Source organism: Gasterosteus aculeatus, chromosome 18, assembly GCF_964276395.1.
Source record: "Gasterosteus aculeatus chromosome 18, fGasAcu3.hap1.1, whole genome shotgun sequence".
Lineage (NCBI taxonomy): Eukaryota > Metazoa > Chordata > Actinopteri > Perciformes > Gasterosteidae > Gasterosteus > Gasterosteus aculeatus.
In genome coordinates, this window is record NC_135706.1 from 5333122 (window position 1) to 5347000 (window position 13879).

The following is a 13879-nucleotide window of genomic DNA, read 5'->3' on the forward strand; positions in this document are numbered from 1 at the left end:
GTCCCTGTAGAGTCTGACATACTTTAACCTACGTTGATCTAAGCCACACCACCCAACCACATTGCAGAATAGTTGTAGTTGTATGAGAATGCAGTGTGGGCTGTCCAAGACCTTTTAATGCTCACAAGTAGCACATCTACTGTGTTTTATTTCCCCTCTGGCCCTGGATGCTGCTAGTTTAATGTTGGCAGCTCTTTCTTGATCTGTTTTGGTGGCCACTTCTACACTGTAATACAATGTTGTTTCCACTTTTGTCTCAGATATTTTAGCACGTCATGGAGTTCACCTTTAAGCGCATATCATTTCACTGGTTTTGTTTTTAAACAAACAGTTTAAAGTCAGATGTCGTTTCCAAAGCTGCGTTTGTACAATTGGGCGTAGCCACAGCACCTTAAGACTGTTTTACACTCTGCAGCTTGTGATGGCAATGATCTCATGCTCCTTATGGTTTATGAAAAGGCCAGACTTGGCAGGAGAGGATGGAAATGTTAAACACCAGTTCTTGTCCCACTGTTTCTTTTCAAGAGTCCTGGTGTTTTTTACCAAGGCCTTACGAATACAAATACTACATTCAAGGTTCAACTCAGGCTACGAGCCACCTCATTAAAAGTGCGTTTTAACCACTTCAACCAGCAGAATTTTCCAATTAAGCTGCGGCCTGTGATTGGATGATTGATGCGTGGATTGACCAGCTGCTGCCCGTCGGGGCTGAAAAGGTCTCACCTCATGAATTTCTTGGGTTCGGTGGGAGGGGTCGGCGGGGGAAGAGGTTTGTTGGAGTTGAGTTCAAGATGGTGGAGGGGGGAGTTGGGGATGGGCTCTAGGCGGCTGGGCTGGGCTGGGGGCGGGGGTGGGGGCAGTGGGGGCTGCCCACTTCCTGAACCTGCCACGCCCACACCCATACCGGCTGCCTCCAGAGCCCTGACATTAGGAGAGCTGCTGAATCGGCTGGCTGCTGTTTTCTCAATCTTTTTCTTTTGCTACACAGACAAAAAAAAAAGCAAAGAGGGGGCACGGGAGTCAAAAAACGAGCAATCAGGAAGTTAAAAAAGCAAATAATAAGAAAAGATAAGAAGAAATGGAGGGGAGATGGAGAACAGGGAGAGCTCCGAAGGTCGGAACAGTCCATCCAGCGACAGAGACAGGAAGAGAGCAGCGTGCTAACTCGATCCTATCTAAAGGTCGATCGAAAGCAGAGCGAATGGATCAATCTGAAGACTGGCATCGCTCAGCAACAGTCTTAGAAGCAGCAGTCGCTTTGAACAGAATGGAAGTTCAGATGAGCTGAAGCAGAACACGTCTCACACTAATAAATGGCTTGGAAAGCAAAGGAGAGCTGGAGGAAAAAAGTCAGGGAGAACAATCGAATCCAGTGGAAGAAACAGTGAACACACAAACATACACATATACAGATACGGGGGGGAAAAAATACTTGTGACAGGTACAAAACTACTGGAAGTTATAGAACCCGAGAGATGACGATAACAGATAGATACTGATCATGCAATGGGGACCATTCAACTCAGATGTACAGCTGGGAATGAGATATGGTGTTTTCCATGAGCACTGGGACCATAAAGCCCTGAAAACACATTTCTCATTATGAGCAATGGGATCCTGCATGGACACACATTTTGGTCATTTAACTTCAGGAGATTCCCTTTCTTTTCACTTCAACAAAGAGTAAATAGTTATATCTGATGAATCCAGTGTGATATATTTTGGCGGAGCATGGACTTGGACACTTTCGTTTGATGTCTGTAATGAAATGAGACCATGGGAGGCTCGACTGTTGGCCTCCATGATCACACCTGAAAAACCCCTCCACATTTCCTATTAATCGTTTGGTTTTCTGTCATCATTCTTCTGGGCTGTGTTGGAAAAAAATAAACTTGTTCAAATACATTTTTCTTTTTCATCACCCTTTTACCTTCTGCCATTTGTTGTGAACTTCAAGATGGTGTCTTTTGCCGTGTAAAAATGTCCCTCTGTGGCACAAAGTGGTGCAGTACAACTTTTCCTGCTCGGCCTTGAAACCTTCACGTGAAGGCTGACAGCCGCCTCAAAATGGTCTCATTTGTTCCAGCGCTTAAATATTTGTAAATTACCATGGTTACCACAATGCAACGATACCTACCAAAACATCAGCACTGACTGTCCTCGATCAGTCCGCACTGATTGATAGAAAAGGAGGGGGGGTGGATCTGCTCTCCGCTATGTGCTAAGATGAAGCCGGCTCATGAGGGACACCCCCCCATCGCCCCACGTGTGTGTGAGTGGCGTCCAACAGGACCGCAGGGTCTACCTTAATGAGCGGGTTGATGACTCCTACGTTAGGACTGGCGTTGAACACTTTGTTGAAGTTGGTCTCCCGGTTGACGAGTTCCAGCTGGTAGAACTTCTTATCGTCCTGCAGGAGAAAAACGATCAAAACATGTCAGCTGACGGAAGACTTTAGGGACATTGAAAAGGAGACGGAGAAGCTCCAGGAGGTAGAGGACTCCTCCTGTGTACGCAGCGCACACAACTCTATCCGCGGACACCTACCACCAGTTTCTTGACGAGAGATTCTCTCTCAGACACCATGTCCTTCAGCTCAGCGATGACCTGCAGGTCCTCCTGGCGACTCTCCCTGTTCCTGAACTTGTCCTCGGTTCCTTCCAGCCTGCGAGACAGGACCAGAAATGTTGTGAGACTGAGAGACTTACTGAACAACGTACATTTTATTTAAGAAGTGTACTTAAGCCCAAGTTGGAGTTGGTGCTTGTTCTTCAGCTGCCTGAATCTCAGAGGCCCTTTTTTGACTGCACTGAATTTATCTGACAGCTTTACTTTTCAGATTTTAATATTTCATACCCTTACTGCCTGGTGAAAATATGTGAAAAAAAGAATCATTTCAATGTTTGTAATAAGCTGAGGGATGAAGCATAAGCTAAATAAACTCTAAAGAGCCTCTTGGATCAGCTAAAAAAGGCATCGGCACGAAGCTGAAAACGGGCTTTTCTGAGCTCAAGAAGTTATTTTTATATTTTAACGATGCTACAAATACATGATGATGATTAAACCAGCCAAAAGTATATAAAGGATCTGAAACATCTACAGCAGTATAATGCAACAGACATGAACGCAGCAGTAATATACTGTATATCCCAAAACACAATATTTAACAGTAAAATACTGACATGTCTCACTGCACAGTACTTTCGCTTTTCATACTTTTAGTTGATAACACTCACATACACATTCTGCAGTACCATTTTGAATGCAGGACTTTCACTCCTAGTGGAGTACTTTTACAGTGTGGTATAAGTACAGGATCTGAATATCCACCACCTGTGCAAAGACACTCATCCTGAGAGAAGAGTCCATCATCAATGTATTGAACATTAACTTTTAACTACACATCTAAAAAGAGTAGGAGCCAGCTGGACTGTGTGGGTGTGTTATAAGGACAATTTACGAGAGAATGGAATAAAAAGGTACTACAGGGAGTAAAAAGATGAGAGAACGTACTTTACTTTTTCATTAGCTTTTGATCAATAAGACAGTGATTATCGCCAGTTTCTTCCCTTTCCTGCAATCTTCTCCCCTCACCGTCCAAGCAGTGTTATGAGTTACTATCCCAAAGTCATTTTTTAAAGGGTTTTTTCCGAGAAATCCTCCCTCAGGCTCTTTTCACACTCCATTTTACCCAAACGCAACAACCGCTAAAGATCGCTGAGCAGACGAGCTGATCCTTGAAGGGGCAACAATAATAGCAAGAAAATGACTTGTTTGTTTAAACAAAAATAAACAAACAAACGTAAAATTGAAAACGAATCATGGAACTACATTTCTGGAGGGCCGCAGAGCGTTTTCCCAGCATGTTCAGCTGTTTCACCGATTCTTTATGTGACAGTGAGCTGAACAGCCTTCTACCTCCCACACCGTCACATCCCAAGCGGCTGAGGGGGGGGGGGGGTCTGTGTGACATTTATGCCACAGGTTGAAGTCGCACTCTTGTAAAGGCCAGGCGCCGTGACAGCTTGTCTTCCAGATAAACCAAGCTCTGCCAAAGGAGTGAATGGTGCTGGACAGGAGCAGCCATTCTAGCTCCCCGCTCAGTGATACAGATACACGCTGATCTGCACTTTCCATCAGATGAACTGTCTGCCGTTGTGCTGGTCCGTCTGTCCCCCCGACAGACAATTTATCGGGCTGCTCCCGTGAGACGGGTCATTTTGTGGGTGGCCTGAGCATCAGAGCCTCCTTTGCTGCTGACCCAGTGTCTGCGCCTGGCAGGAACTAGGTATGCGACATACAGGGAGCATCAGGGGGTCCGAGCACTCTCATTGAGCACTGATCTCCGTCCTTCTCAGAAAGGCCCTGCCGGTGTAAATGCTTTGTGGACACTCTCCCTTATACTGCAGCTCAATTCCTAGCTGTCTTTTAAGAATTCTGTCTTGTTGATCTACTTGACTTGCAGAAATTGTCTGTATCAAAATAAATTTACTTCGGTGCTTCCTGGCTTCCTTTTCAGGACTCATTCATGGCGACCCCCCCTCCCCCAGGAAACTACCCGTTCCATCCACTATGGAGCCACAGACCACTGTACGCTAAAACAACCAGACGCATCCAGTCTTTCTTGCAGCTTGCCATCACTCTGATCAACACTAAACATCAGTCACATTGTGTCAGGCAAAAATCCACGTGCAGTAGCCCTGTAACACTGAACAGCCCCTGTAGCTATTGGTTATCCTAGTTTTAGCTGTGTGAGTCGGGGGAACGAGCCGGGACAGGGGGAGTCGGGGGAGCGAGTCGGGGAGCCAGGACTGGAGGATTTGGGGGAACGAGCCGGGGAGCCGGGACTGGAGGATTCGGGGGAACGAGCCGCGGAGCCAGGACTGGAGCCTTAAGCCTTTATGTTACATATGATAATGATGCGTAATGAAAAGTTAAGTCCTGAACAAAGTAATTGCAATATGTCCAGAGGGAGACATGAATGTCTCGATCACAATTTTGGGTTGTATTCATTTGTAAAATACACACCTGGCAGAGGTGTGAAATTTGCACTCTGCACTGCTCTAATGGTGTTATCTATCTATGACAGGGGTGTGCTAAATGAGCCAATGGATTCCTGACTTTCCTTGTCAAATTTTGTGGATTATTTTCTTTTTTACGTTTGTGTTTTTAGGTCTCTAATTGTCCATTGTACGTCACACCCTCTATATAAATAGATATTGTGCATTAGTGTTTGTGTAGTAACAGTCTTAATTAAGTCTTAATATGGATTTTTTTTATAGATGTTAATATTTCCCAGCAAACATGCTCTGAATAGATGCACGTCCTCTTTGGTCAGGCAGGTGGCGCTTTGCTCCCGGCTGACTCAAAGTAAAAGGAGGTCAGCTCTGATGAGGATGTTAGCTGGCCGCACGTCTTCTGAATCCAACACACACCCACAAGAGTTTTCCATATGCCATTTCTTTTTAAAAAATCTTATTCTCTTTTATATCAATGTTCTTCTCTCCATCTCAGAAACTATTGTTTTCTCTTGAGGTTTGGTTAATTTCCCTTCTGACCCGACATCCTCCACTGCCCAGCGGCAAAATGTACCTTTCAACTCCTTTCTTCATTTCTTTCTCCATCCATCCTCTGCTCTGAATGCACCGGCATTCAGAGATTCACAGCAACGTCACATCTCATGCACACTCTTTTGCTCAACGTGCTGCATCCCCACAGCTTTCTCTTGTGTTCTTCCCTTCTATCGATACATTGCAGCATTTGCTTCATCACTTCCTACACTCCCACTGCATGTCATCAATAATATAAATTCACTTCTACGTATTCAGTAAAAAAATGATTGTCTTCTTTACTTACTGAGCTAAACATTCTTGATCTTTATTCCATACTTATATAACTTCGATCTTTGATCCCTGCGAGGCCTACGCCGAAGGATTTTTGATCTGTCAACGGAAGTTACTTCATTTGGCAGAATACATTTTGCCAAACAGCTGAGCTTTTCTTTTTTCAAAAGTGAATAATTCCAATGTTCTATTTCTCAACCACTGAAAATGACCTCACCAGGGGAGTGAAATCCTAAACAATAACCTCCTGGCATGCGTCATGATAACACACTATTCATGCCCAAAATATTCAGTATATAATGAAACCATTACCATTATAAAATGCATTCATTACTGAAGTGATGAGGGTTAAAAGGGAGCTCTTTAGGCAGGGTTGTGTCAATGAAGCAAATCAGACACGCAAAACCGTCAAATCAACAACGCAGTACAGCCAGAGCCAATGACACCAAGGACAGGTGAAAATGAATGTTCTCCAGGGACCTGACCTGGGTCTCTGCACTAGGGCTTTTGCTACGTTTATAATACAATAACTTAGATAGTGGCTGACGTGCTCAGAGTTTTCAGAAGCAGACAGGAGTACCGGCATGGAAGCAATGTTCTGCCCTGGATAAGATAGGACAGGTTTGTGTGGATGGGAAACTCCCACATCAACACCAGAGTAACCGGTCGAGACAGCGGCAGAGGAGCGATTCCCGTGTTCTTCAAAGTAAAGGGTGGCTTTGAAGAGGGCAATAAAAAGATTTCAGTTCCCTGCCGTTAAGGGCTTTCAGACAGCTATCTTTAAATAGAAGTTGGGGCAACATAATAACACATTTGAACAGTTAAATCCATTTTTGTTTTTTGGTCATCAACTACCAAAAAACACATCAGACCCCGCTCAAGCCATGTGAAAAGCAAAATGTCCGGCAGGCTTGGCAGTTCTTACAGTTTATGTGACGCAACCATGTTGACGCACATCATGTTGACTCAGAGAAAATACAGCGTATGAAACTGACACTTACCTTTACTCCTAAAAGGAAAGGTTTTGATACAAATCAGGTATCAAGTTGCAAAACACTTGTCAAACAAGTGTGCACAGTTTTAGCAAAATAAAGGCACATTCCCCCACATGACTATGGATTCAGGAGCTCGAAGCAACGTATGCATTTGTGTTTCTCTTTCTTAAACCCTTGATTTCATGGAGACATTTTCACATGATGCCGTGATTGCGTAAGATCACTGACGAGTGGAAAAGATGACGTCTTTTTTCTCACATTTGATGTGCTCAATTGGATCTAGGACGAATAGTTTGACTGCTGCACACAGTAATCATGATTTAACAATGACGCAAGTGTCACTCGTCCGTGCCCCTCATTGATGCACAGTGGTCTGAAGACCGCACAAGCACACAGTGTGTTTACAGTGTGTACATACAGTATCTGAAGGGCGGAGATCTTGTCCTTGAGCACTTCCTGTGCCTTGTTGAAGTCTGACAGCATGTTCTGCGTCTCTCTGCTGTGGACAACGCTCATTTCAGTGAGCTCTCTCTCGTGCCTCTTCGTCAACTCTTGTTCATGAGCTCTGTGGAAAAGAGAGCGGAGGGTTAAGTGTCACTCAGTTTCACTGAGGTGGACCCCATTTTTAGAAGTTATACACTGTAAGTTAAATCAACAGCAATTCATAGTGTTCCATTTATTTAATTATTTACAGATTATACAATTGCATTTTCTGTTAAAGAAACTAGTAACAGAACCGATAAATGTAGCTCTATTAAGACTTTACTTTGTGAAATATAAGTACCATCAAATAGAAAATTGAGCTCTGACACATCTTTGGTGACCATGGCTGTTATGTGCCATGGGTTGAAAGAAAGAAAATATCAACATACCAACACTAAACCATCCTTCCTTTTCATGAAGCTGCTTGAATGAAGCCGTACCAGTTACAGTCAACTCAAACATTAGGATAGAGTAAGTAAGTCCCTTAGTGGTTGAAGTATAACAAACCTTTTGTACTATGAATGTACGTACAAAATGACCGCAGATACGATAATATGAAAATGCACACAAACATAAATATGGTCTGTCAGTCACTAGTGTACAAATGAATGTAAAACTAAATTTAGTAAATGACCAATCTTATCCAGAAATGTTCGGTTTGCACAACTAGAGGGTTTCACTACGGGAGGAAAAGGAGCAAAAAGAAAGGAGGATGGGAAATGGGAATAAAAGAGGATAGTAATTAAATGAAAAAAAGGCTGATGAAAGGAAAGGGATGTGAGGGTTGAAGGAGGATGTCTGTCCGCCTCTCACTCTGACGGGGCTCCCCGAGGGCCGCACATATTATCTCTCCCTGCTTCCTCTTTATTTATTTATCGGCCTATTTTTAGCCCTGTGACCAGGATTCAGATGGGGAGTTACATAACGGAAGCAGAGAGAGAGAGAGAGAGAGAGAGAGAGAGAGAGAGAGAGAGAGAGAGAGAGAGAGAGAGAGGACGCATATATATGAAGGACCAGCAACACATGAAGCAATAAATGGGTAAGGCACCGTGGGAGCAGTCATCAAACAAACTCACGTGTAGAACATATACGAGTAGCTCGGCCATATTAGCCACATGGCACTTTAAAAACATTAATAGTGCTCCAGTGAAAAACATGATTATAGATTCCACTTTTTCTTTTACCCTAAACAAACTTCACTAATCAATTGCTCCTGACACTGCTCGGGGGGGGGTTCCTTATCCGGGCTTTTCTTTTTCTCTCTTGTGCTTTCTTTTTCTCGGCCATTCCTCCAGCCTGCTCCTCATAGCCCCTGGTTCGTGCTAATAAAGACTATTAAACCATTTCTACTCTTGGGTCCCGCACCACAACCCACATGACAAAAAAAGGTCGGCAAACCATCCTGAAATGATGTCAATGATGATGTATTTATTTTTGTTTTCTGTGTTGCTGGTCCAATTCACCGATTCACCTGAAGTCATTTTAGTGAACAGCGGGTGCAAAGAGTTCTAGATGTGCAAACAGTGCACATCTAGAATTCACCTGCTGAAAACGATTTGGTGTGGATAACGTTTCACAGCAAAGCCAGCACGTCTGCTATTTATGCTCAGCTCAGGCAAACACCTCTGAGCTCCAGTTCTGTACTTAAGGTACAAACACAAAAGTGGTGTTATTTCTTTTAGACAAAGAAAGAGATAGTATGAGTATTTCCCAAAGAAGAATAACTAGAATCGCAGACTCAAACTTATCCAAAACAATAATCCAATAAAGACAAAAAATATGGAAAATAATAATCCAAAAAAGCATGAGGTGAGCAAACACTGTATTAAAAACTGAAAACATAAGAAAATATAATTTCTCTGCTGGCCTGAAACTGTTTACCAAGGTCTGTTTACATTTTCTAACCCCTAAAGAAGAATCAAGTGTGTTGTGGGAGTTTTTATGGAGTGGAGAACCCTTTCTGGTAATACCTATGACGTGTGCAGGATATCAAACACACTGACCAGTGATAAAAATGGTGGAGTAAGACTTTAAAAACAACATTTCACCCACGCTCAAACAAGGAAACTCAAGGACCACCACTCTAAATTCAAGGGGAAAAATGTTCAACAGCTTGGTTGCCAGGTTACAGGCTATTACGATTAAACTGCATTGTGAACACACAGGTTTAGTATTACTCCAACTGTGTGAACATGAATATTTCAGACTATGGCTGAAGATGCCTCGTGTATCAGACATGGATAAGAAGGATATGTCTGTTGGTGCTGGTTTTTGAAAGGATATGAAGACTAGTCACACAACAAGTCACTTTCCTGAAATAAATTATTTCACATAAACGCACCATAGCATTATTCACTCCAATCTGTATTTCCAATTGCAATGACTTCAAATGAACATACATAGAAAACAAAAGGAGCATGTTGCAATTTGGTCTTGTCATCAAAATATCTTCTTTTCCTCTGAGCTGAAGGCTTTCATTACAACACTGTGTTGTGTCTCAGTGTTGAGTCATACCTGATCTGCTGATTGGCTTCGCTACGGATCTTGAGCACCTCCTTGCCCTTGAGCTCCAGCTCTTTAGTCAGAGTGCTGATATTTTCGTTGAGTGTGTGGATCTGGTGGTCCAGCTGAGCGATGTGGTTCTTCCTCCTGGAGACCTCCTCCTGCAGCTCGGTGATCCTGCCCAACAGCTCTCGCTCCTAGAAACGCAAAGAAAACAAATCCGTGTTCGGTTTCATGGTTTAATGAGTTGACCTCCCATACTGTTATACGCTCCAATGATTTGTAATTACTTTCTGGTTACGAAAGGAAAATCCACAGACACGGGCGTTTACCTTTCTAATTTTTCACAGTCCAAAGTCGTGTGTGTTCATCTACATGAACTGAGAGGCACCGCATGTCTTAATTTAGTAACAGGTAGCTAGATGAGGCAAAACTACCTACTAAGATAATAAACTAAATACATAAGAAGACTGATAGACTGATGACTGACTGACTGCTTCTAAAAAGAATCTTATTTTGGTTTCTTGGTAAATGTACCATATTTTCAGTGAAATGTTTTTATTTATGTGAATGCAGGCGTACAAAAGAAATGACTTACGTAGGAGGAAATCTTTCTGAAAATAGTTTGAACAAAAGTTACACTTCAGTGCGAAGATTGATTTAAGTTGGTGAACAGGGATTTGGATTTCTGTCTTCCATGAAAGTTCCCAATTTATAACAATTTATTCCAAGGACTGTGTTCATAATACAAGTAGATATTATGAAACACAACAACCTAAAAGGCTACCAAGAAAGGGCATTGCCAATTTGACAATGTTCACCAAAGGGAATAATAATGATAACTGTATCTGCCGTGAGTTTGGATCCGCTCCAAAGCGTAATGGCTTCTTCTTATACTACAACCTTTCACCAAGTTTGACAAAACGGCAGTAATCACTCGGACAACTAAACAAACAAACCAAACCTAAAACATGACCTCCTCAACCGAGGAAATGAACCGCAACTGTCTGAAAGAGTATGCAAGACGTTTAATCAGGGATATGCGCTTTGTAATTGACAACACAAACTTGGCTCCTAAATAAATGAGATTATTAATCTACAGTAAGTGAGCCAAAGGTCCTGGCTATTAAATGCTGCCAAACTGACAATGAGTGTTAATGAATGAAGCGACAGTGAACGGTAATAATTATTATCACTCACTGAAAAGTGAAACACACACGTGTGGTCCAGAACCGTTCCTTCATGAATCAAAGTATGAATGACACCTAACTTCATTACTTAAGGCCCTCCTTAGAAAAGGCTGAGCTAGAGCAGTGCTGCCTTCCAATTGTATAAAGATAAGTTGTGTGTAAAGTGCGAGCGTGGCTGTGCAGGCGTGTAATGCACCTTGTAAAACAAGCAAGAACCGGCTCACGTGGAAAAGGTTCTCTGTCACAACATTGTTCTCCACATCTCCGATGGAACCGACTACCCGAATTACTCACAACGCCCCCGGAGAGCTGCTCTTTTCTTCTCAGCCCTACAGGGACACCAGATGTCACTGTGATATGTGTGATGCGAGAAGAGGAACAAGTCATCTTTGTCAACAGGGTTGCGACCAAACAATGAGTTTCAATCAAACACGGAACCCACCTGACGTAACAATGAATCAATTTTATTCGGGATATGACTCACTACTTCACAAGAGCTGATGTGAAATGACGTTTTTTAAAGCTTCTTAAAACATCAGTGCTGGCTGATTTAAGTATGCTATCAGTCGATGGAATCCGCACCATGGATTTGGGTTAGATGGCGGCATCGTTTGTTCACATGGTTGACCACAGCTACTGATACAAGGAGATGACAGCCGCTGGGTCAAAGCAAAGGTGGAGTATAGGTGGAGTGTAAAGTACTACGAAATAACTGAACATTCTTTGGAAAATTATACTAGACAAATGTGACTGGAATTAAAATGTCCAGTCGGACTCAGAGCCACCGACTGACTTTCTTGAGGCCTTAAGACGACAGCACCGACATCACCATGAGAATACCAAGGACAACAGCAAACCCAAAATTATGACATCATGGAGGTCCAAGGACTTAAGAGATATTGATCCTTTTCATCTGTAAATAGCATCTTTGTTGTCAGTGGTGGTATATTTGTTAACACCCTATCCTGTAGCGGGTAGCAGCGCCAGCCTTGTTTACTAAATTGATCATTGTGATTAGAGACTTCAATCAAGAGGCAAAGACGTGATCTGAAGACTCCCAGAAGAGGGCCACTTAACTCCACCAGAATCAGAATATTGTCACGTTATTGCTCACTAATGATTCCCCACTTTTTCCATGAAACTTCCCAATTTATAACAACTTATTCCAAGGACTGTGTTCACATATACAAGAGCCATAATCTCGTGTAATCGCCTCATGGTCACAACCTCCTGCCTCACTATCTGTCTCCATCTGAGTCTCCCTCAACATCTTAATTTAATGTCATTGGCTGATTTTTCGCTTTCCATAAACCTAGCGGCGCAATTAAACACAATGGGGACAGGGCAGTTAGATCTTTTAATGACTTATTTACTGATTTCACTCTCCCTCTCTCTCTCTCTCTCTCAGAGACAAAAGGCACATGGGCAACAAAACCCCAACCCAAAAGATGATAAGAGTAAAAGAAAGGAAAAAAAGAAAATGGAAAATGTGTTCTCATTATATTACAGCTTATTCATCTGTTCAATGTTCATTGCACACTGTATCTTTCTAATCTCTATTCTTCTCCACAGGAATAAATGGGCACCATCATTTTTAGTCTGCCACCCTTTCTATTTTCTCATTTTCAGGTCTTTGAAAAAGAAAAAGATATTCATCAGGCGAGAGGAAACTAGCCGGCCAAATCTCCTGCATCTAACTGAAAGTGGAAAAATGTATCAAAGATGATGGCTGGGCATTTCATGGTGGGTATTCCAGGCTGACGGATTGTATATTATATAATTAGCTGCACTTTTTATAAATACTTCAAAAATTGTATTAGATTAAGATTGTGATTACTGTTGTTTGTTTTAATGGATATTTGTAATGTTGCATGTCAACCAACCGCCATTTTAACAATATCTCCTACATATTGAATAAACAAGCCATTTTGCAGACGTGTTGGAAATGTTGTCAGTTAGACAAACATAATCATCCGAAAAATACAAACATTCAGGCCTCCCATGCGGCTGAAAGGTGTATCGCAGAATGTTGAATAAAAGACTACAAACTTAACTCACTATTTAACTCATCTCTCGTTTTGGTTTGTTCACCATCACTATTAGCATCTTTTTTTTCTATGGGCTCTTCTCACTGGTTGAGGTCAGAGTTCACGTGACACACTTTGAGCGTTTCTTTTCTATGGGCTCATTCGTTGTTGAGGATGAGAGACAGCAGCCACTGCTCAGGACTGACACAAGCACTGCCGCATCCTCTGCATCTATTCAGGTCAATAAATGAACCAGCCATATTAACAGGGAATATTCTCATAAAAGGATGGATCAGTTAAGATGCAAAAAACTTAAACCTAAAAATTAAACCTGTTAATGTGGGCGACTGTGGGTGAGTGGGGAGCACGATCGTCCTCCAATCAGAGGGTTGTCGGTTCGATCCCCGGCTCTGCTAACCCGCATGTCGTTGTGTCCTTGGGCAAGATACTTAACCCAACATTGCTCCTGTAGCTGCGACTACAGTGTGTGAATGGTAGTTACTGATGGGCAGGTGTCACTGTGTATGGTTCTCCTGTCATCAGTGTATGAATGGGTGTGAATGGGTGAATGATGTCATGTAGTGTTAAATCACTTTGAGTGGTCGGAACACTAGAAAAGCGCTATAGTACAGACCATTTACCATTTAATAATACAGGGTTATATTAAATGGATATTTCTATTGTGTTTGTTATACCACAGAAAGAACTGCAATTTCTTTGTGAAACCAAACCTTTGCCAATGAGATAAATATGTTAAACACTGTACTTCATCAGCTTTCTCCCACGCTGATGTTTGTTAAGCAATTGGTCAAATGAAAACATTATTTAACACAGCAGGA

General features: G+C 42.4%; 1 protein-coding gene across 4 annotated transcripts in view; it reads right to left on the reverse strand.

Annotated features, from left to right (window-relative positions):
- Positions 1–13879, reverse strand: part of fam184ab (family with sequence similarity 184 member Ab) — a 109556-nt gene that overhangs the window by 4926 nt on the left and 90751 nt on the right. For 2 of the 4 annotated variants that reach the window (XM_040160479.2, XM_078093017.1), the window contains 5 exons: positions 9836–10020; positions 7257–7403; positions 2548–2665; positions 2306–2410; positions 724–980 (listed from right to left, as the gene is read on the reverse strand). In XM_040160479.2, coding sequence (XP_040016413.1) covers positions 724–980; positions 2306–2410; positions 2548–2665; positions 7257–7403; positions 9836–10020 — 812 coding nt within the window. The remainder of the gene's footprint in view (positions 1–723; positions 981–2305; positions 2411–2547; positions 2666–7256; positions 7404–9835; positions 10021–13879) is intronic. The other 2 variants (XM_040160480.2, XM_078093018.1) reach the window with 1 other exon arrangement.